Consider the following 24,361-nt stretch of genomic DNA (forward strand, 5'->3'; position numbering starts at 1 on the left):
TGCTTTTGAGAAATAAAATGTCCATTTAAGTCATGGTGTTATAAAGTAATAACTAAGCATTTAAATAATTTTCAAATTAGTTAATATTATGATATTTTAATAAGAATATAAAAAATAAATTATTATAATTTGTTGTTAATATTTTAATATATGAAAAATAAATTTTAAATATTTTTTAAGCAACCTTATGTTGGATTTAAGCAACCTTATGTTGGAGGGGTGAAAATATAATTAAGCTGTTAAAAATAATTTTAGAAGAGAAAAACTAAAAATTTTAACTTTTTTATTGGGGATACTTTCGAAAAGTCAATAAATTTTTTTTTTTACTCCAAAAGTACTTTTCATGTTAAAATGCTTTTAAAAAGCACTATTAAACACAGCTTAAGTAATAAATTTATATTATTGATCCTTCAGATATTAAAAATTCAATTTAAGCTATTTTGATACATAACTTTTAGCTTTTTAACTGTTAATTTTCTTTTTCGTTTTATCTCCACCTCCAATGCAAAAATTTTTACTTCATTACTGACTAATAAACTCTCTAAACTTAACAAATTTAAAATTATAAAATCAAACCCATTAAATCAAATGAGGGTGGCTTTGGATGAGCAGTACGTTTACCTACGGTTAGTGTAAAAATAGCGGTGGCGGTAAGATTAAATACTGAATCAATATTATAACGTGATACAAAAAGTAAATTAAACACACCACACCCACCCAACCGTCTATCCAAACCCAAACTAAAAATTTGCCCTAAACAAAGTATCCAAACCTAGCAAATAGTGTCCTATTAGACCCAAGTAAGAAGTAGCAAAAAAAACCTACCCTAACTGTAGAAAGAACTGCCATTTCCATAGCACCAAAACTACCAAATCCATGTAGTAAAGGAGCGAATCTTACATTTATAAGAGCATCTTCCTCCTATAAAGTTCATCTTTAAGAAAAAGTATACACAAATCATGACTCAGGATTTTTTTTATTTTTATTTACTTTTAATTTAAACATGCAATTTGACCCGTTTTTAGAAATGAAAAGAGTGGATGAAACCCTATCTTTTTGCTGCCATTGTTTATAAAAATAAATAAATAAATAAATAAAACCCCTTTTTCTTTAACCATTTAATTCCATTATTAGAAATTTAGTACTATAAAAGAAACATCATATGGAAGTCCACCTCATTCAAAGCAATGGTAATGTCCTTAAAATTGCAACTATGGTTTTTATGATGCGGTTGTTGGTCATAAAAGATCTTCGTGAATAAGGAAATAGTACTTTGATTAGCATATGCGGTTGGGGTTGATTCATTCATTTTTTTTATTCAATATGTATGTTTGAGTCTCATAAATAATGTTTTGGTAAATCACTCTCCAAGACATAATAAAAGAGTAGTGGTTAAGTCTTTTGTTGGTACGTTAAAAATTCGAATTTATCCCCCCTCTCTCTATTTTTAGATACACATCTTGTTATTATTTACTTTAAAGTTATTTTTACTATTAATATTATTCGGGGGAAAAATTGAAAAAAATTTGTAAAGTAGGTCTTTTTTTTCCATATTTAGGAAAATAAATCGATTTTGGCGAGAGAAACAAAGTGACATATTGGAAAACACTTACTTTTGACATATCAACTCATTTGGTTAGATAGTTAAATATTAGTGGTTTTATTCTTGAGTCTCAGATTTAGTTCTTCTCCTATTCATATTTGTATTTTTATTTGAGTCTCAAATTTGATTCTTCTCCCATTCACATTTGCATTTTTATTTCATGTTTTTGATTTTTTTAAATTTTTAATTAAATTTTTTATTAATAAATATGTTATAAATAAATGAGTTATTAATTAAGAATATTTTTAACATAATGATATATATAATATATATTTTTATTATATGATTATGTATTTATTATTTTATTTATATAAATAAAATAGTTATTAATTAAAAATTAAAAACTTTTAAAACAAGATGAAATAAAAAATACCATTAACATTTAGCCACCTAAGTGAAAAAGTTAATGTATAAAAAGAAAACGTATTTTGTAGAAAGTATTTTCGGACATGTTAGTTAAGGAAGTGTTTTCTATTTCTCTCTAAAATCAACTTTTTTTTAATCTAAATTTAAAAAAAAAAGACCTACTTTTCTAAATATGTTTTAAAATAGACATTTTTTTCTTCTAATTTACCCTATTATTAAGTGCTAAAGAGATTAATGAAGAATAATTCTAGTAAAGCATGATTAGCTTTGTCCAGAGGCTAGATTACTTGTCCAAACTCGAAAGTTGATATGATATTTAAGATGATTCAAGTAAAAATATTATATTCAAAAAGTAAACTTTGCAATAAAAAATTTTCTTATTTTAAATATGGATTGAATTTTTTTAATATTCAAAGCTCGAGTTTGACTCAATTTATTTTCAAGTTTATAATACTTTGTTTTTCCTTTAATATAATGTATTATATATTTTATATCACATGAAAATTTAAATATATTATATTATTATATTTATTAAAAATATGTTATATTAATAAAAAGAAAATAACACAATGATGATAAAATAAATGAATATATAATTATTTATCATTAAACAAAAATATTTTTAATAAAAATAATATGAATGTGATTTAAATAAGTTTGAATTAAAATAAAATCAAATTTGAGAAACAATGTATATATTAATACAATGCATAATGGACCCACTTCAATCTAACATATATAATAATGATTATTCTTGAAAATTAATAATAATAATTATTATCTCTTCCTTTAATGCGTGTAATAATGCTAATAAAAACACGTGTAATAATGATAATAGAGGCTCCGATTAGCTTACAAAAGAATCAAAATTCAAGCCTATCTGGGTCATGATTAAATCTTCCCTTTTGTAACAAGCAAATTACCAATTAATTAATTAATTACGATTAAATCCCCACATTTAGGATAATATAAAAAAGGATGAAGCTACCTATTAAATTCATTATTTTGTTTTTTTATAAATCCTAAAATTATACATAAATTATAATTTAATGTATAATTGTATACATGAAATTTTGATTTAATCCAATTTTTATAAATTATTAACACAATTAGTAATATAACATAGTTTTATGTTTATATATTGCATACATAAATAATTATATTTATTCAATATAAAAATAAATTGATGTATTTATTTTTTTTAAATGTGAATGACTAAATCAAAATTAGAGTTTTAAGTATATATTTGAACCATAATTAAAGTTTCACGTATATAATTGTACTAAAATAAAATTTATATATACAATTCCATATTAAATTAAAATTCACGTATAATTTTGAGATTTATTTATTTATTATGGCGAAACCTTTATTTACTGTGCCGACATGTATATAAACCCTAAAAGTGATTTCTTTCCTTTTTTACCCTTATGGACTTTGGTTTTAATGTTTGTAATTAACTTAACTTAGGGTACCCAAATAATTCTGCTGTCAACATCCAAAGGAATTTTAATCCCTTTTGAAATTGATAATAAGCTTAATCTTTTCTAAATTAAGTGCTAAAGGACAATACAATAAGGAATTTTAATCTTTTGTGGGATTGATTTGTTTTAATCTACATGCATCAAACTTCTTTTAACTTCTTTTTTGTAATTAAACCATATTGAATGTAAACCTCGAAAAAATTAATGGAATAATAATTTATTTCACCTTTTAATTTTACAAAAAAAAATTATTTTAGTTTTTTTAATTTCTTGTCTTTTTAATTTTTAACTTTGTATTGTTTATCAAATCACTTAAAATGGATAGAAAAGTTAGCGTTATTAACTTTAAACATGTTAGTAATTAATTAATTTTTTAAAATTAAAAAAATTAAAAATATTTTTAAAAATTAAAATGTATAAAAATATTTTAAATTTTTTTATTTTAAAAATTAGTTAATTGCTAATATGACATATACATAGATTGTCACATTGATGTTACGTCAACAAAGTTAATATAAGTTAATTTTTCCATCCATTTTGGATTGATTTGGCAAACAATGTAAGTTCAAAGGTTGAATAAGATGAAAAACTAAATGGAGGATAAAATGATTTTTTTTTATAAAATTAGAGAGCTGAATAAATGATTATGTCAAAATTAATAACGTGCTGTGGAAAATATTTTTTATAATTAAAAAATAAAATTTTAAAATATATAAATAATTTTAAATTAGTAGTTGTTATTTATAAAAAATTAAAAGATTTAATGAATGATCTTATGATCTTATCACCTGTTTTTGATATAATACTTCAAATTATTTATAATCTCTCTTCTAACTATAAATAGGAGAATAATAAACTTAAACACATTTGAATCCACATTTTTTTTATAATAATATCTATACTAATAGACTATTTCATCCTTCTAAGTTGAACAACCTATTTTTTAATTTTTGATAGTGGGGGTGCATCTAGACCATGTAGAGTGATGTAAGGATGAGAAGACCATGGATCCCCATCAACATTAACTCAGCCTTAGCAGACGTTGTCTCCTTCATATATCTTGATAGATATAAAGGAATTGAAAAAGATAACCTTATAAAAAAAAAGCTGCTTTTGGGAGAAAAAAGAGGATGGCATATTATGACCAATGCTGACGGTTTATTTGGCCAAAAGGGAATAAAGCTGCCTCCCTCTCTATTTTCATGTTCGGGATTCACAAAAACAACCAAACAAAGCTTCATCTTTTCATTATCCCATATATTCTTTTCTTATTATATGCTTAAATTAATCTTTCTTATTATACCATTTGGCCAGAGAAAAAGTTTAATTAAAAGCAAATTTCTTAAGAAAGCTAACAGTTATGGATTCCACGTCCAAAAGTGTACACCAAAGTTAACTTTTTGGTGTAATTTTTTTTGTTTTAACTCGATTAATATGAATATTGTTGTCAATGTAGAAAGACGTGAATTTGAATATACTAAAGCACATTATCCTCTTATATATGAGTTAAAGATAAGTTATAAATAGTTTTAAGTATTATATCAAAAAGAATAAATATGACCAGAATTTCTCTTGAATCGAGAAAATAATATATATAATCCTTCTCTTGAATCGAGAAAATAATTCTTCTACAACATCTAGAACAATTACAACAAAAAAAAAGAAAGAAAATATATAGCTTCTCTTTTTCTTGAATCAGCTCCATTAATCTTGATGAATGAGTATCAACACAATTCACAAAAAGGGTATGTTTTGAAATTATACCCATTTTGATCATATAATGGTTGATTTGATCCATTGTTGAACTTGGTATCTTCAAAGTATGTTCTTCATGAAATAACCATATAAGCTTGGTAGGGTTCTTTCTTTTTTATCCAGACCAAAATGTAATATTTACATGCTGTCACCATTTTTGCTTAATGTTGCCTTAGTAAAACTTGGAAAGCTAGCAAATACACAAACATCCAATAAACCAAGCTTTGATATCTCATTTTTGCTGCCTGTAAAACACAATAAATGCTATTTAAAATGAAATGCAATAATAATTATAAGAAGAAGTTTATATTATATTGAAGCAACAATTTTATATTATATTATATTATTGAGTTAATGTGACAATGCATGCGAAGTTTAACTTTGTATATCAATGTAGGCCAAATGGATAAAAAAAAAAACCCCACAATATCTTTTAATAAACTATCCAAATTTGCTTATGTGACATTGTTTTTCTAACCAAGATACTTGTTTTCCAAATTTCTTTTTAAAAGGAAAGAGGGAAAAAAATTGTTTTTTAACTTATATATTTAAAAATGACCTTAGGGAAATTTTAGGTAAGCAAATTGTTTGATGATTGGACTTTACTAATAGATGCAACGATATTATAGGTATTAATTCTATTAAAAATGTTAAATTAATTTTTATATATTATATTAAAAAATAAAATGGTCTTTTCTATTAAAAATTTTATCCATTTATACTATTAAAAAATAAGTTAACAGAATAATTAGATAATAACAATGGCATGCCACATATAATATCTTATGTTGAAGTACAGGGACAAATTTTAAACAGTAAAAATAAATGAAATCTTTAATATTTCATATTATGTTTTACAGTATTAAATCACACATTTTTTAAAAACAATTACGTGCGTCACTTTGCATATTTCTACAATTATACCATTATAATTACAGCTATGATTTTACCTTATCCGCAGAGGACGTAAGGAAAATGGAAGCAGATGATGAAGATGACGATGTTGATGAAGTTGTGGACAAGGCAGAGAGTCCGACATTATAAGCAATGGTTCCATCAGGTTGAAACAGACCGTAGTTCCTTTCAGATGTCGGTCCAGGCTTCATATCTTCATTGAACAAAGCAAACAAGTACACTTCAAGCTTCGTGTTTGGTCTTAAAGGTGTCCCTTCATTACGCATCTGCCTTCTCAACAAATTCCTGTTATAAACAGCTGCATTCGCCGGAGTCGCTCCGGTTTCATCGGGGTCCCCTTTTGACGGCCAACCCGTCTCCGAAACCCGTACCTCGATCCCACTATAACCCAACCTAAACATGGCGTACACAACAGCATCTACTTGGGCGTACAACATGTTGTCGTAGTGTAGTTTAGTGTAAGGATCGACCATTCCTGGGTTTTTGTTGAAAAGAACATAGTCTAATGAAACATTGTTTGGGGCACCTTTGTAAGCAAAATAAGGATAGGCATTGATCCAAAATGGGGAACCAGTGTTGGCCAAGAACTGAAGATACTGTGACATGGTCGCCGACACTTGGCTCTTGAAACTACCAGCTGAAGGTGGGAAAGATTCTTGAAGAATTGCTAATGAATTGGGTGTTGAAACATGAATGTACTTGTCTAAGCCTAATTGAACTAAAGCACCATGGATACTAACCATGGCAGGGACAAGGTACCCGATTAACGACGTGTCGTCGTCGGTGAATACTTCGTTTCCGACAGAGATCTCGGTGATCTTAGTGGCCGGAAAATAAGGCTTGATGTGAGTAATAACCCATTGAAGTGCTTGTTGAGGATCCATTACCACGGCAAGCATTTGGTTTTCAACCGTGACAATGAGCTCAACATTGGAGTTGGCAAATGTTGTAAGAATTTGAGGATTGGTGTCATAGATTTTTGCTTTTGTGATCTTAAGGGAACTCAACAGACCAAGAACCTTGTCGGGTGGAGGCAAATTACTGCCAACTTGACCATAGTTGATGCCTAAAGAAGCAACTGGTAAGATACCATAATCTAAGAAAAAAAAAAGACGAAATACATTAGAGTAGAGACAACATGGCATTGGTATAGAAAAGAAGGAAATTAAAAGAAAAATAAAAACAGGGGGTACCTGAAAAACAGAGAGAAAGGAGAAGGAAAACATGGATCATCATGAAAATCCTTGTTGAAAGTGTTACTATGAAAGAATGAGAGGAATGTGACTTGTTTTTTTTGAAGTTTCGAAGATGCCTCAGGTTTTCTTGTTTGGTTTTTATTTTTTTTTTTATTTTTTTGGTTACTGCCTTAAATGGGTTTTTAAAAGACTTGGTTTGGTTTTTTGGCATGTCCTTTATTTAAAAAAAATTATTTCGGCTTTGGAGTTGGACTAGATTGTCTCTTTCCAACGCACGCCAACTTCTCCAAATTTTCTTACGGGGTTTACTATTATTATGACTTAATTGCCCCTACCACTTGCTTCACCCAAAAGGAAATCCATAATCCCACTAATCATGATTAATTAATTAAATATATATTACTTTCTACCATTTCCTTTTTAATTAGTAGTAGATTATGTTTATGTAACAATTTTAAAAAATAAAGGAATATATTAAATTTAACCTTTAACTTTTATATTTTTATCAATTTAATTTTTAAGTTAAATTTAGCCTTAATTTTTTTTAAAAAAAAGTACCATCAACCTTTAAAATAAAGTTGAATTGTTGTTGTTTTTAACTAGAATAATGACTCAAAAATTAAATTTTTAAAAATGGTAACCCGCTTAGTAATTCATATGTACTTCATGCTATTTTTTAAAATTTTTAAAATTTTTAAATTATTTATTGGCATGACAAGATAAATAGTACCATATCAACATGTCGTACACGCGAAGTGCCATGTGGGTTGTCACACCAATATTATAAAAAAAACTAATGTTTTAGTTTGTATTTTCCTTAAAAAAAGATGTAAATTTTAAGGCCTAAATTTAATATTATGCCAAAAAAGTGATATAAAACAAATATGAGTTTGGATGAAATGATAAAATTAAGCTAGTAAATACCATAATGTTTAGGGTCCAAATTCTCATTATTTTCTTTATGTGTATTTTTTTCTAAATTTATCAAAATATAAAAAGATATAAATACCCTTCAAATAATATTCTTTTAAGAACAATTTAATATAATATAAACAATTTATTTCTTTTTGCTTTTATGTTCTTTTAACTTTCGGAAAACATAGAAAAGATACATTAAAAGAAATGAAAAAGAGAGGAAAACAGAGAGAGAAGCATAAGAGAATGGAAAATAAAGAAAAAAGAGAAAGTAAAAAGAACATAAAAGAAAAAAATTAAATTGCTGAAAATGAAAAAATATAGGGACCAATTATAGAATTTAACTTAAAATTTTCGTTTGAAATGATGATTTAACATGCCACTTCAGCTTATCGTTACATCATTAACAGTAATTAATGGCTCAATGACTCAAATATTACAATACGATAACGCAAGTGACTAAAACATAACATTTCAAGTATAAATGACTAAAATGTAACCCGAGTCAAACAAAAATGACTATTTTAACAGTTTATTTTTTGTATTAACTTCGTGAAATAATTTGATGTGGTTTATTTTTTAAAAATATGTGTTAACGAAATATATACATATTGATATTTTATGTATATATAATTTAATAATTTTTTTGCATATTTATAAAAGATAGAGAAAAAAATAGAAAATGAAAAATGCCAACGTGTTTATATCACAGTACATTTTTTAAAAATAAGTCATATCAAATTATTTAACAAAATCAATAAAAAGAACTCGGGACTTAAAATACATGTTTTAAAAAGTTGAGGACTAGAAATGAATGTACCAAAAACTCAATACAAATTCTATGTGTATGTAGCCAATATATTATTTTTTTGCAATTATGAAGCTAAAAGTTTTGCTTAGGATAATATCCATTTTACAAGAAAAGGTATAGCTAAGCTTTTTTTTTTTTTGAATTGACCAATATATATGTGTATTCTTATTATAATAATATTTACGTTGGATAATTTAAATGTTAGGACATCTGAATGAAATAGTGCACCATGAGTGTGATCAGTTAATTACTAGTTGTGGCTCTCCTTCAAAGATAAAAAGTGATTATATATATATATATGAAACTTATGACTTGTAAGAAACAAAAAGGCAGGAAATAGAAGAGGCATTATGGCCAACTTTAATAAATCAATTAAAATAAAGAATATTAAAATAAGGTATAAAAAAGAAAAAGAAGGATAGAGTTAATAGATGTTAGAATTGTAATACTAGAGTGATTGCATGTCAAATATGACCAACTATAAAAATGAATCGTTTAAGACTAAATCTGACTAAGTAAAGGTTTGGTGAGTGGATAAGGAATGGTCTACGTAATACGTTGAATTTCATTACAAAGATAAGTGTGCTTATCTTAAGTCATGGTTCCTTTTTCAATCCTTTTTCTTAAAGTAAATAGAAAACAAAGACCCTTCGCTGAAAAAATAAAGAAAAAACTGGTTAGATTTTTTCAAGGGGCAGGCTAAAACACAACATAGAAAAGAAACAGGTCTTGTTTCGTTTTCATTTTACACGCAGACAGGTAGGCAAATTGTGTTTAACAGTCAAAAAAACGGAGACTTTCTAGTTTCTATTACTGCACATGGCCAAATTAGTGGCTATATGTGCACGGCAGCCATTTGTGAGGAGACTCTGGTTGAATGCCTCGTCAAAATCTCGTCATCTTCCATTAAGTTTAGGGTAGGATTTTTCGTGGCATAATCTAAAGAGTCATTGTCTAGGTTGAAAGTTATATGTATATATGTGTATGTATATTAGCTTTTATTAAGATTGGAAATGGTATATGAAATGAAAAGCTTTACCTTTGGGCTTTTTCTTTTGAGGAGGTGGGAGTGAGGCACATGTAAAATGGAGGTCAAGGTGGTTTCTTTTTGGGGTTGATTTTATTGATTGACTTTAGGGTTAAACCCACGTCTAATTTATGGATAAGTAAGCCATGCAAAGTGAGCTAATGCCTAGCTGGAGCTAATTCATTCCTCTTTTTTTTTGCCATGCAAGTTGAAGCTGTCATGTACCAGTCAATCCCATGGAATCTATTCACCAGTTAGCGGTCCCAACTGTTCAAACACCGGTGTATTTTTCACTCAAAAAGAGTAATGCTCCCTCTAAATGGACGGTGGTTATAGTGCGGTGATATCTTTTACTTCACAGTTACAATAATTAATCTCATCGTCATCTTATTTTTTACCTTACCGGAAGTAAATACCGCACATTCAAAAACACCCTGAATTTAATTATTTAAAAAAAATTATGTCTAATAATAATATTAATAAAATGTAAGATTATTTAGTGTATTAAAAGGTAGGGTACATTACTCGGTTTGATTTACTTGATTGGAAGGTATAAGATTTTGTTGTTTAATTGATAGAATGTAATAATACTTAAAAATTCATTTTACTAAATTATTTTTATTATAGAATTTTTTTTAACTTGTATAAGTAAAGAAGTTGGGAAAAATGTAGATATTACTGGATTAAGATCCACTCCATTACTTTTTTTAATCATTAATATCTAATATGATGATCATCACCATTCAAATATGTAATACACATCTATTAAATGTGAAAATCAACTTGTGAATGGTGATTAAACATGCATTGGATATTAATGAAAGAAAAAGTAATGGAGTGAAGCCAAATTTGACATCACTAGCATCTATCTATACTTATATTTAAGCATTTACTGAGTTGATGTCACTTTTAGTTGGGTCACTAACTCGGTCATGAAATTATAAAAATACCCCTTCTCTTAAATTATAATTAACATTATTATTATGACATTTTTGTATTTTCATACTTTTGTATATCATCTTTAAATAAAAGAATAAACAATTATAGATTCAAAGATAAAAAAACATGTTCAATAGTATTAAAATATAATTTTACTATCACTCCATCTATATTTATTTATTTTTGGTAGAAAAATAAAGTCAATTAGAATCAAACAGAGGCAACATTAGAATTAGATAGTATACAAGTATTATCAACTCGGAGTCATTCAGCAACTTTAGTAAGGGCATCATGAAACACACATGACCCAAGTGGAAATTCTTTCATTAGACTTGCCAGAATATGGGGGGCAAAATTCCTTCTCTTGGAATCTGCTTAACGACCATTTGCCAGTCACACCTGCATAATTCTTGGATACGTAGTAACAAGTCTCTATTCACTTGACCTTTAAAATCCCTATGAATACCTTTAATAGCCCAAGCACAAGCAGACTCAAGAATGGCCTCCTTCCAATTAAAATCCTATGCACAAAAGCCATCATAAATAGCTCAAAGTTCAACTTGTTCAACATTGCATCTTCCAATATTTCTCCCAATCTACCAAAGCCACACCTACCATATTCATCTCTTGCCACTCCTGTTGAAGATGCAAGGCCTGGAGATGGATTTCGATCACCATATTATTTTTATAGAACCAGTAAGTGGTGGGATCCACCTAGAATTTCCACGTCGATTACTCATAGTTCCACTAGGTCTACTTGGCTTCGACTTAATATAACTCACCCAACACCACGCGGATTGTATAATATTGGCAGCATTAGAAGGGATCTTTTGAAAAACCTTAAGATTCCTTTATTGTGAAGTTAAAGGAAAATAATTTTAAATCTTTTATTGAGTTGGTGTCATAGGTTAATTAGACATCAATTTAGTTATAAAATTACTAAATTACCCTCACATATACAAATTAAGTTATATTTTTATCTTTTTCTATATAATAAATCAATAAAAAATTAATCATACTAAAATTTAAATACGGAGCACCATATATAATAAACAATTAACATTATCATTGTAACCAAAACATCAATTAATTTTTATATGAACTTTAAATAAATATACTTGTTACATTTTTTTTTCACTCATGAGTGAGTGTATCATAAATCTAGTAAAAAATTACCTCTTCCATTACCAATAAAATTTTATAGTTAACAATAGAATTACATAAAACAACATATATTTTTCAAAATATATTTAACATTTAGTTTTTCTAGAAAAAATATTTTTACTTATGAAATTAAAAAATTGTGATTCTTAATTCAAATATTTAACTAATCCTAATAAAAACTGAAATTTTATTCTGAAATATGGTGAATATGTCACTACACCAAAACGGGCTTTTAGCAGCGTTTTTAGCGGCGTTTGAATAAAAAACGCCGCTAAAGATCGAGCATTAGTGACGCTTCCTGGAAAACGCCGCTAACAATAAGCAATAGCGGCGTTTTTTAAAAAGCGCCGCAAAAAACCTAATCCAAAACAACGCAGTTTTGTGAGCTTTGTGGCTTTAGCGGCGTTTTTAAGGAAGCGCCGCTAATGCTCAGGGCTTTAGCGGCGTTTTTGAGAAAGCGCCGCAAAAAACATAATCCAAAACGACGCAGTTTTGTGAGCTTTGTGGATTTAGCGGCATTTTTAAGGAAGCGCCGCTAATGCTCAGGGCTTTAGCGGCGTTTTTGAGGAAGCGCCGCAAAAAAACCTAATCCAAAACGATGCAGTTTTGTGAGCTTTGTGGATTTAGCGGCGTTTTTAAGGAAGCGCCGCTAATGCTCACGGCTTTAGCGGCGTTTTTAAGATAGCGCCGCAAAAAACCTAATGTAAAACGACGCAGTTTTGGTGAGCTTTCGGGGATTTAGCGGCGTTTTTAAGAAAGCGCCGCTAATGCTCAGGGCTTTAGCGGCGTTTTTGGGAAAGCGCCGCAAAAAACCTAATCCAAAACGACGCCGTTTTGTGAGCTTTCGGGGATTTAGCGGCGTTTTTTAGAAAGCGCCGCAAAAAACCTAAGCCAAAACTACACCTTTTTTTGCGCTTTCGGGGATTTAGCGGTGTTTAATTGATTTATTATTTATATTAATTATTTAAAATTGAACTTATTTCTAATTAAATATTTAAAATCTTCAGAAAAAAATAACACGTGGAAATAATTTGAAATAAAACACATGGAAAAATTAAAAGACTATTAGTTAAAATAATTTTAAAATTTTTGGGTACATGATTACTAATTATTTTTTAATTTATATAATAAAAAATTTCTTATATAATCGTAAAAGAGATATTATTAATTTTAAAATATTGAATTAATTATCACTATAGTTTAGGGTTTTCAATTTAGGGTATATAATTTTATTTAAGATTTAAGGTCGGTTTAAGAGATCATATTTTAAGGTTTTAGTTAGGGAGTATTTATGGATTTAGGGATTATGGATTAATAGGGATTATGGTTTAATTAAGGGTTGGGATTTAAGACTTAGGGGTTAGGGGTTTAGGAGTTAGATGTTAGCTAAGGGTTAAGAGTTAGGGATTTAGGGGCTTAAGGTTTCATGGGTCAGGTTAGGGTTTTGGGTTTTGGGTTTAGATTATTATTATATTTAAAATATGTTATTATGTAGTTGTAAAAGATAATAATAAAATTGTTTAGGGTTTTTAATTAGTTTAGAGTATATGATAAATTTAATATTTAAGGCCGGTTTAGGGGTTCATATTTAAAGGTTTAGGGACTACTACATATATGGATTTAGGGATTATGGATTAGGTATTATGGTTTAATTAAGGGACGTTGGTCGAGATTTAAGGTTTAGGGGTTAAGAGTTTAGGGGTTAGACGTTAGTGGTTAAGAGTTAGGGATTTAGGGTTTAAAGTTTTAGGGGTCGGGTTAGGGTTTTGGGTTTAGATTTTTATTTATATTTTAAATATGTTATTATGTAATTGTAAAAGATGTATAATTTAGGGTTTAAATTATGCCTTGAAAGAGATGTATATAATAGATAGACTTAAATATTTATATCATTTCAATGGTTCATTTAGGGTTTAATAAGGTTAAGGTTTACTTGAGATTTGGAATTTTATACAATTAATTAATGTTTTTATATTTAAAAAATTGAATCTAAACCATTTGATATATTAAATATTACCATAAATCGAATTAATAAATAAGTTTAAAAAAGTAATAGATTGCTACGGATAATGTAAGTATAATTATTAAATTTGGAGAGGGCCAATTTATAAGAAATAAAATTAAAATACAAAAATAATAATGAAATAAAACACTAAACTTTTAATTTTATCTAATTTTTATAAATATTACTTAAAAAACTAAAATTTTTAAATTTATCTAATTTTTATAAATATAACTTAAAAAACCTATGTATTAAAATTTTCCAAAACGGCGCCGTTTCAATAAAGAATTTCATTTATTAGTGGCGTTTTTGTCCAAAATGCCGCAAAAAAATTCTTAATAATATAGACAAAACTGTGTAGTTTTTGGCTACGAATTTAATGGATTTCGCGTCGCTAGGAGAAAAACGCCACTAAAGGTCATCATTAGCGGCGCTACGCTAAAAGCGTCGCAAAATTTCATTGTTTTTTTTTTGTTTAAACAAAACGGTGTTGTTTTTTATGAGCATTAGTGGCGCTATTATATAAACGCCGCAAAGTTCGAAAAACTATGTATTAAAAACTATGATTTTTTGTGGCGTTTTTTGTAAAACGCCACAAATACTTTTAAAAGAATCGCGCCATATTATTCCCAAATTTTTGAAATCCCTAATTTCCCCCTGAAACCCCTAACTTTACAAAATGCAGACTTCTACTGTTCCAGGTTAGCTATTCTATTCTACTGTCCTCTGGTTTCAGTTTTTAGTTCTAGGTTTCCTCTTAAAATTCCCTCCCACACACTCTTTTTTGTTCTTTTGTTTTTCATTTTCATGGTTCACACACTTAGAGAGACCCAAACCGACGCTTCGCCAGACACAAATCGTGGGAAGACAAAGTTGTAAAACGAATATAAAGAAAAGGGGGAAGGGGTTGAAAGGTGGCTCCTTCTTGCTTAGTTATGTTCCAAAATAGATGGGGGCTTTGGCGCCAGCCCTTTCCACTTGGATACCTGAAGATGACCTTCTTTTGAAGAACGCTATTGAGGTACTTGCCTTTTCTTTTCTCCTTCATTGGTTTTTAAGAAAAGGAATAAAATAAAGATTGGGTCTTTTTCATACTTGTTTCAGGAATTGGTTTTACTTGTGGTCTCAATTCGACTTTTTTTCTGTTCGTATTTGCTGTCAACTTGAAGTCTTCTTTGTTTTTCTAGTAGCTAGAAAATAATGCATTTTTTTCTTTTAAATTTCTCGCCCGTTCTATTTCCTTGTTTTATTTATTAGAGTTGCTGAGCTTATTTACGTGTCCTTTTTAGTCTTTTGGATGTATGGCACTGCCACTGTTCTAGTCTTCAAATTCTGGGTTTATTGTGTTAAAACGTGGATTCATTGCAATATAAGTTGGTTGTGTTAAAAAAATTATACGATTCTTGCATTATGTTTATAAAGTTAGGATATTCATAAGATTATCCTCATGTTGTTGTTGTTTCAGAGGAATTCTATTGCATAATGCCAAAATTTGTCAATAGATAGATTGCTTGTGAGAATGCGATGTAGAAATATTACTAATAAACATGGTTTGCGCTGTGCCAAAGTGTTTCTATTCATGGATGCAAGTAGCTTTTCTAGAACATGAAATGACATTACTCTGGTTGGTCTGGTAGTGCCCTTATTTGCAAAGAGTGCATGAATATCAACAGGAAAATGGGATCCAAATTGTGCATTTAGCATGAATATCAAGAGGAGCAGCATCCTTAAAGATCCTTTACCTGTAAATGGCTTCAAATAAAGTGTCTGAATATTTGGAAGAATGAATCTTGAAGTTCGTATGAAGATATTGGAAGATAAAGTTGACAACGAAACCATCAACTGGATGATGGAGAACTTTAAACTCTCAGTCAAACAACAGGTAAATTCAATCTTACTTTTAAAAGAACTTGATTACATAGGTAGTAATCTCCAATCACACTCTTAAATAAAGGTTTCATTCACTTCTATAGATTGAGGCTGTTTTAACCAAGGACGAACTTCAACACCTTGCTTTCTTATGCAAATCCGAAGTTGATTCAATTGGTAGGTTAACTGCTGGAATCTTGTGGTTGCTCAAGCTTGAAAAATGTGCCGCTCTCATCACTGAATCATCTAATTCTGAGTCTTCCCTGGTGAACCTTACTAACATTAAAGAACTTAAACAGAAACTGGATAACATGCATAGTGTTTCTATTCGTCCTATGAATTGAAAATATTAATCTTTATTTTTATTTTTAGATTACATTTAATTTATATATGAAAATGGAAAATGAAATGTTTAGCTTACTTCTATATTTGAGTTTGCAATATATGACATCACATAAAGCAGACTACTAAAGAAACATGCCTTGTTTTTATAACAGAAGATTCATGAACATTAAGGTGTTAAAAGAAAGGAAGCAAAGAATCATGGAACAAAGTAAAAGGGGGATTGATCATTGAAGGTTCAATGCATGCAATTTTTTTACATTAAAATGAACATGTTGCCCCATGAATCTAAGGAAAGGATATCACACATTTTTGGTATATTTTGGTTTAAGAAATATTGTAAGAAATTAGAATCATGTTAGATAAGATAAAATAGCGAATGTTAACTTGAATAAGTTATTAATTAATTAGTTAATTGTGCTGATAAAATTGATTGGGGAAGTTAGCACATTTTCAAAGTACTACAAAGCATAGAACCAAAAATAGGAGATGGATATTGTTTATGCAATTCGTTTTTTTATATTTGTAGAGCTTAACTCAATAAAAAATATTCATTATCTTCAAACATTTATAACAAGCGAACTTAAATCTATCACACTCCAATGATAATTTCTTCACTTTTGTATCTTTAAATACCAAAACTCTTACCACTAAATTCACCCCCATGAACTTAGCATGTAAAACCACAACACAAATGTTTTACAAACAAATGCACTCTCCCGAATAATGTTTCTCACTCAGAACAAATTAAGTACTCTCAATTCTCAATATATAAACCTATACAAGTCTATCAATTATATAGAGTTTTCAAGACTTGCTAACAATAGTCAACCTAGATGAATACAATATGATAATAACAAACAAGGATTATAGACAGCTAAGTCTTCAATGTTCAAATTTCATCCAACTTTCTCGATCCAACAGATTAAATAAACATGATTCAATCCAATTCTTCAAACATGTTTCCCTTGATCACTACAGGAAAACAGACTTTTAGAGACGTTTTTAAGCGCCGCTAATACTTTTACCCGCGCTTTCCCAAGCGCCGCAAAAAACGTCGCTATATGTAACGCCGCTAAAATTAACGGCGTTTGTTTAAAAAAGCGCCGCTAAAGACCAGGACTTTTAGCGGCGCTTTTTTGAAAAACGCCGCTAAAGACCAAGACTTTTAGAGGTGCTTTTTTAAAAAACGCCACTAAAGACCAGGACTTTTAGCGGCACTTTTCCCACAAACGCCGCTAAAGGTCATTAAATTTAAAAAAAATAAAATATTATAAAAGTCATGAAAAATATAAAAATTTAAAATTCATTATCAAATTAAATTTTCTATTAAAATTTTAACTTTAAAACTAAATATAAAAATTAATGAATTTAAATTTAGAATTTAAAATAATAAATTATAACACAATTAAAATCCAAAAGGTAGAACTCAAATTATCTTAAATATTAAAATAAAAATAAAAAATTAGAATCAAAACTAAAATAAATAATAAAAAATCAACATTGATTATTTAAATTGATTAAACTGCTAATGAATATTCTCTTTTCTAAGTCAAAATTACAATTCTTGTTTTTCTTCTTTCAACTCAAATAAAAATAAAATGTTGAAAACAAAACAATTAAATAAGAAAATAGAATAATTAGTTGACACGAGATTATTATTAAATATATGCAAATATGCAAGTAGACTATTACAAAACTGGGTGTAGTTTTTGATCAACTAATTAGTTGATCCTATTGCAGGTTCTATCTATAATCTGCTTAACTAACATACAAACATAAGGCACTCTTTTTTGCACATAAAATATCTGAAACTCACACTTGAATTCGGATTCAGAGCACATACGGTGTCAACTGCATGTTGATCAATATCATTCTTATTCGCTGTTGCAATGCCTCCCATATGCATTTGTAGAGGTGGGAGTCAGCCATTATGTGCCTTCTGCAAATTGTTCTTGGACCGCAATCTAATGTAGTTGGTTTTTCCTGTGCCATTTGCCACCAGTCAAAACGTAAAAAAGCTATATTATGGTAACTCATCAGCTTACACAGTAAATTATAGCTCGCATGTTTCAAAGGTATGGTTCAATTAGTGGGGATTCTGGTAAAATAACAGTCATTGAGAAGGCAAATGATGATAAATTAGATAGGAGCAGAGAATATATACTATATTTTATCTGAACAAATGTTCCTTTCTTCAAATATATTGGAATGAATAATGATTAATTTGCATCATCAACGCTAGTGAAAATCCATAAAGAAAAAAAAATGATAGTTAGAATGAAGCATGAGTTATTGATGAAAAATTACAATAAAGAGTAGTTTTGAAGTGAATTAGTATTTTACTAGATATGGTAATCAGCATATCCCTTTGACACATTTAGATGTTCATATCATCATGTATTTTAATCGTTTTTCTTATACATCGTATCCAAAATTATCAAATATAATGTTTACTACAATGTTAAATTAGACTGCCTATAATATTAACTCTGAAATTCATGATGACTATAAAATTCCGCTTCGCTGTCCAAAACTGACAAAACATGTCGCAGAGCACTGAACAGTGGAAAAGAAAGAAGGAAAGAAATACGTTTTCTACTAATTTTCATCCTATCAGGCCATGGTGGATGGTTTAGACAAACTGGAGGTTACCTTGTGTCTGCGCATTAGATTTGGCGACCTTTTCTCTCCACCCTTTCTGACGAGCTCTTATTTCCCACATTGCTGTCAATTTCATTTGAGCTCTTATCACCCTGAAATGAAATCATTTGCTAGATGAAGGCAGTGGTTTTTGTTAATGCAATACATAGGGTTATTACATTGTTACATTAACAATCAATCATTATTGAAGACAAAACAAAAGTGAAAATCATGTGATTAGCAATCAAACATTGTTACATCAGCAATCAATCATTATTGACGGGGGATGGCTTAGGGAAATCATGTGATTAGAGAGTATAACGGCACAAAAACAGAAGGATAAGAAAAACTGTGGAATATATTTGTCTCATATTGTAATGACCCGAATTTTACCGTTATCGAAAAAGTGTATTTTCGGGTCTCCGTTTTTAAAAAATGGATTCATAAATATTTATTAAAAATATTTACGAAGTAAAATGAGTGGTTAATTAGAATTTAATTAAGTGAATTTAAATTTAATTAAGAGTACGTAATTAAGTAAAAGGACCAAATTGAATAAAGTGTGAAAGTTGAATTATAGATTAAAAGAAAATAAAAAGGACTAAAAGGGCAATTATACAAAAAGTATAAATTGAGGCGGTTTATCGTGAAGAAAATCTAAGATTTTTTTTATGTTTAGTATATTAATATAATAAAGATACTTTATGTTTTAATTATATTATATTATATTATATTATATTATATATATAAACTAAAGAAGCAAATGAAAGGAAATAGAAACAGAATGAAACGAAACAGAGAGCAGGGGAGAAAAGAAAGAAAGAAGGGGAGAAAAGGGAAAATTGAAGGTTTGAAGCTTTAAGCTTTAATAGGTAAGTCAATCAAGCCCTTTTTACTTAATTTTGATGTTTTAGAAGTTTTAGAACAAAGTTTTGATGAAATTAAGTTGATATTTTGACAGTTATTAGATTTCTAGATATTGTCCATGTTAAATAAAATGATGAATTAAGGGCTAAATTGATAGAAATTCAAGTTAAAAATGATACAAGGATTGAATTGTAAAGTGATTCATAAGTTTTATGCTTTAAGGACTAAATTGAAAGAATTTCGAAATTATGGTTTTATGATGAAAAATAGATAATTATGTCTAAGTTTGGTTAAAAATTGAGTAGAAATAAAGTATGAATTAAGATAGAAAAGTAAGTGAATTTAGTTAGAATTAAATTGAAATTAAAGTAAATCAACATTTTGTACTAAGACTATTTTAGACAGCAGCAGTAGTCTAAGTTTGAAAAACAACATTTTGTACTAAGACTATTTTGGACAGCAGCAGTAGTCTAAGTTTGAAAAATCACCAAAAGTTGTAGAAATTGAATTAGAGGATGAATAAAATATAGAATTAAATATTATTGAGTCTAGTTTCTTATAGAAGAAACGATATAAGCAATTGAATTGTAAATTATGAGATATAATGAATTTTGTGAGACAAGGTCAGAATGAATTTGGGTTCCCCTGTTCTGACTTTGGAAAATCACCAAAAATTTAATAAAAATAATTAGAGGCTTAAAGTTATATGTTTAGAATTCCTAATGAGTCTATTTTCATGAGAAATCAACGGGAATATTATCCTAGTTCTGTACTGTGAGATAATTAATTTTTAGTGAAGAAGGGACGAAACTGTCAGACAGCAGAATAGGGGTGAATTTAAAGAATAAACTGTACTTAATGGCTAAACCAAAAATTCTGAAAATTTTATTGTAAGAAGATTTGTGAGTCTAGTTTCAGGAAAAATTAGCGGATCTTAATTTAGAATTCTGTAACTCAAGATATGAATTAGTAATGTATTAATGATTATGAATTGTATTAATTTCGTAGTCAATGTGGTACTGGAAATCTTGGCTAAGAAAGGACAAGACAAAGTCAACGGGAGTTAGCTCGAAAATTACGGTTTGTATTTCTATAATCCGAACTTAGTTATTATTTGTTATATTTATATACATATGGCAATTGTTAGTGTTAGAATTATGATGTTTTACAATTGGAATGGATTGATTTTGGTATGCGATGAATTTATTGAATTTATATTGATTGAAATTATTTTGATTGAATTTATATTGATTGAATTATATAATATATATGATTTATGTAGAAATTTGAATATTGAATGAATATTATATTAAAAAATATATTGATTAGAAATATGAGGAAATTGATATGAATATATGAGATTGTGATATTTAAATATTTGATATTGAAAAGTGAATTGAATTGTATTGAATTATAAATTAATGTGAATAATTGAAATATATTGTTGAATTGAATGAAATTGTATGAATTGTGAAAATGAGTGAATATATGTGATTATCAGAATGGTATATTGATGAAAGAATTATTAAATTGAGAAAGTGAATGAAATACCCTATTAACTAGTCGAGTTGAGTCGGATATAATTGGCATGCCATAGGATCTGGAAGTGTACGGGATTTGCCGGCTTTATCGATCAGGCACTTTATGTGTCGTATTTCAGGCACTTCGTGTTTCGTATCGGCATCTCGTGTGACGTATCAGGCACCTCGTGTGTCGTTTTAGGCACTTTATGTGTCGTATACTGATCAGGTACTATGTACCGTTTTAGGCACAATGTGCCGTACTGGTGTGTTTGGGTTGGAATCCGTGTATCCGTCAAAGTCCGGGTTTGTTAATAGGGGTAAATAAGTGAAAGATAAATCGAATAAATTTGATTGATCAAGCTATTGAAATGAAACGAGAAATTGAATTAAGAATTGAAAATTTAGATATGAAATTGAAAATATGAACCAAAGGTTCATGAAATGATTGGAGTTCGAATTGATGATATATGATGCCACTTGATGAATTGAAATGTGATTTGAGATATATGAATCGTATGTATATACTGAAAGCTATCAGGGATAGTAAGTTGATATGATATAAATGAAATTGACTGTTATTGAAATGAATTAAAATGGAATATGATTGATAAGTGTATAGTTGAATATAGTTTAATGATATTGAATTGTGAGTAAATTAAAGAAAGCTATACCGAGTAGTAAGTGAAAGAATGGAGTAATAATAATGGATTTAGTTAAGAATTGAACAATTATGTTATTGTGTTTATTATATGATTTGTATAAAATTTATATGGTAAGTAGTTGAAATTTATCTATGAATAAATAATTGAATAATTGTAATTGTTATTATGATCTTAAGTATTTGTTATATTATTAATTGTTCGGATTATAGAAATACCACTGAGTATACCATACTCAGCGTACGGTTTGTTTCCGTGCGCAGGTTAAGTAAAGATAGTACGTTGAATCAGCATCCTAAGACGATCCCGAATTCATTAAGGTAAAGTATGTTGAGTATTGATAATGGCATGTACCCAGGATGTTTAATGAGAGTCATTTAGGTTGTAAAAGTATTGAAGAAATGAGTAAATTATGGTTGGCAACGGTATGTAGTATGAATTTTGAAATTTACTAAAAATTCGTAGTGATTCTAAATTAGTCCCGAATTGAATTTACTGTTCATATTGGACCGCGAGGGCCCATTAAAGGGACGACATCTTAAAACTAGGATGTGTGTGAATATTTATTTTAATTAATGACCGAAATTGGACTGTACTGACTGGTAATGTCTCGTAACCCTGTTCCGGTGACGGTATAGGGTTAGGGGACGTTACACATATAGCATCATATAAGGCATAACATCTGTTAAAATAAAGTTGACACCTAGCAGCAACAATGGTGAAAAAACCCAGCAGAGAGGGCTGCTGTCATGAACATTCGAGACCTCCATTATGCATTTGACTTCCTATAATCTGCATAAGAAAACTCATCTCTACTATAATCTTGGTGCCTCATCGAACAAAAACTCAAGAGGGAATAAAACATCAAAAGCAATTCAAATAAAACCTCAAATTCCTAAGTATGAAAACTTGCCTGGTCCCAGCTTTTAAGTGAGATGGTATCAGCATCCGAAGCAAACCAACCTTCCATTCTGCATACATACCACTAAAGTACCTTATGTGCAAGCCCTTGCAACTTGTAGATTAACAATTAGATTTTGAATATTCCCGCTTTCAAAGTTGTAAAATAGGAAATGAGTAAAAAGATATTGAATAACAGTCATGACGTTAGACCTTAATTCTGGTCTTCTTTCGAAAATAATTGAGAAAGCACTACTTATGGACATGTCTTCACTGTTCTCTTGTCTCACTTTATTCGTCTGCAATCACATAACAAAAAGTGACAGCAACATCAGATTGAGAAAGAACATCATCATGGTTCTAGGATTCTAAGAAAAAGGAAGAAAATAGTTATAAGTTCTGTGCAGTAAACACGTTAGCTACTAGAGAGATATGCCAATAAAACAATATAGAAAACTTGCCCCTTCCAAAATGCACTCAAATGTTTCTCCAACCTTAGTGACCAACTCCTGTCGTCGAAATTTCCCCCCACAAAATGTAGGGAACAACAATTAGTCTTTCCTTGCTGTCGTCGAAAAAGGAAAAATGATCGAGAAATGAATGAAAATAATAGTTCCGCAAAAAAAGCAAATGAGAATCGAGAAGAAGATGGAAAAAAGAACAATGCGACGGCGACGCAGTAGATGGTCAAGTTGACGACGATGCAGCAGATGGTCGGGTCCGGCGATGCAGCATATGGTCGGGTCTGGCGATGCAGAGATGGGTTGGGATTTAGATTTGGGGAAATTTAGGGTTTTGGAGGAAAATTTTTAGGGGGAAAAATTAAGATGGCTCGGGTATCTGAGTTGGGGATAAAAAACACTAAACTCCTAGTCCCTAAACCCTAAACCATAAGTTAAAAAACATAAATCTAAACCCATAACCTCTTAACCCCTAACCCCTAACCCCTAACACCTACACCTTAAACCCCAACCCTTAAACCACCATTAAACCATAATCCATAAACCCATCATCCATAAACCTTAAAATAGTAACTCATAAACATTAAACCTTTAACCATATACCATAAACCCTAAACTATAATTATAATTAATTTAATATTTTAAAATTAATACTATATCTTTTACAATTATGTAAGAAAATATTTAACAAAAAAATTAAAAAAACAATTAGTCATATACAAAAAATCTTTAAAATTATTTTAAATAATAGTATTTTAATTTTTTTCATTTTTTGTGGCGTTTTTCAGAAAACGCCGCTAAAGATTGAGCATTAGCAGCGTTTTTTAAAAAACGCCGCTAAAGCCACTAAAAGCTCAATACAGAGCGACGGCGTTTTGCAAAATTCTTTTGTGGCGTTTTTTGAAAAACGCTGCTAAAGA

The 24,361-nt window shown here is 29.1% G+C and overlaps 2 protein-coding genes and 1 long non-coding RNA gene across 3 annotated transcripts; 1 reads left to right on the top strand and 2 right to left on the bottom strand.

Moving 5' to 3' along the window:
• Window positions 1-5,010: 5,010 nt before the first annotated feature.
• LOC107942578 (glucan endo-1,3-beta-glucosidase 11) lies at window positions 5,011-7,489 on the bottom strand. Its single transcript, XM_016876276.2, has 3 exons — window positions 7,317-7,489; window positions 6,159-7,219; window positions 5,011-5,453 (listed from the first exon to the last, which is right to left on the bottom strand). The coding sequence occupies exons 1-3, from the start codon at window positions 7,357-7,359 to the stop codon at window positions 5,370-5,372; spliced, it is 1,188 nt and encodes a 395-aa protein (XP_016731765.1). The 5' UTR covers window positions 7,360-7,489; the 3' UTR covers window positions 5,011-5,369.
• Window positions 7,490-15,562: 8,073 nt separating this feature from the next.
• LOC107942581 (uncharacterized) lies at window positions 15,563-16,390 on the top strand. The gene is made up of 2 exons (XM_016876278.2): window positions 15,563-16,059; window positions 16,151-16,390. The coding sequence occupies exons 1-2, from the start codon at window positions 15,961-15,963 to the stop codon at window positions 16,388-16,390; spliced, it is 339 nt and encodes a 112-aa protein (XP_016731767.1). The 5' UTR covers window positions 15,563-15,960.
• A 1,638-nt stretch (window positions 16,391-18,028) lies between these two features.
• On the bottom strand, window positions 18,029-19,368 carry LOC107942583 (uncharacterized). The gene is made up of 2 exons (XR_001695872.2): window positions 19,044-19,368; window positions 18,029-18,374 (listed from the first exon to the last, which is right to left on the bottom strand). It is a non-coding gene; the product is annotated as an uncharacterized lncRNA (long non-coding RNA).
• Window positions 19,369-24,361: the final 4,993 nt, after the last annotated feature.

Source organism: Gossypium hirsutum, chromosome A10, assembly GCF_007990345.1.
Source record: "Gossypium hirsutum isolate 1008001.06 chromosome A10, Gossypium_hirsutum_v2.1, whole genome shotgun sequence".
In the NCBI taxonomy this organism is placed as follows: Eukaryota; Viridiplantae; Streptophyta; class Magnoliopsida; order Malvales; family Malvaceae; genus Gossypium; species Gossypium hirsutum.

Excerpts from the sequence above, each read along its gene's own strand:
- LOC107942578 (XM_016876276.2), bottom strand. The coding sequence starts at position 7,359 with ATGATGATCCATGTTTTCCTTCTCCTTTCTCTCTGTTTTTCAG. Across the intron at positions 7,220-7,316 it reads CCTTTCTCTCTGTTTTTCAG|ATTATGGTATCTTACCAGTT; the intron begins GTACCCCCTGTT and ends TTTTTTTCTTAG. Across the intron at positions 5,454-6,158 it reads TTACGTCCTCTGCGGATAAG|GCAGCAAAAATGAGATATCA; the intron begins GTAAAATCATAG and ends TGTGTTTTACAG.
- LOC107942581 (XM_016876278.2), top strand. The coding sequence starts at position 15,961 with ATGAATCTTGAAGTTCGTATGAAGATATTGGAAGATAAAGTTGACAAC. Across the intron at positions 16,060-16,150 it reads AACTCTCAGTCAAACAACAG|ATTGAGGCTGTTTTAACCAA; the intron begins GTAAATTCAATC and ends TCACTTCTATAG.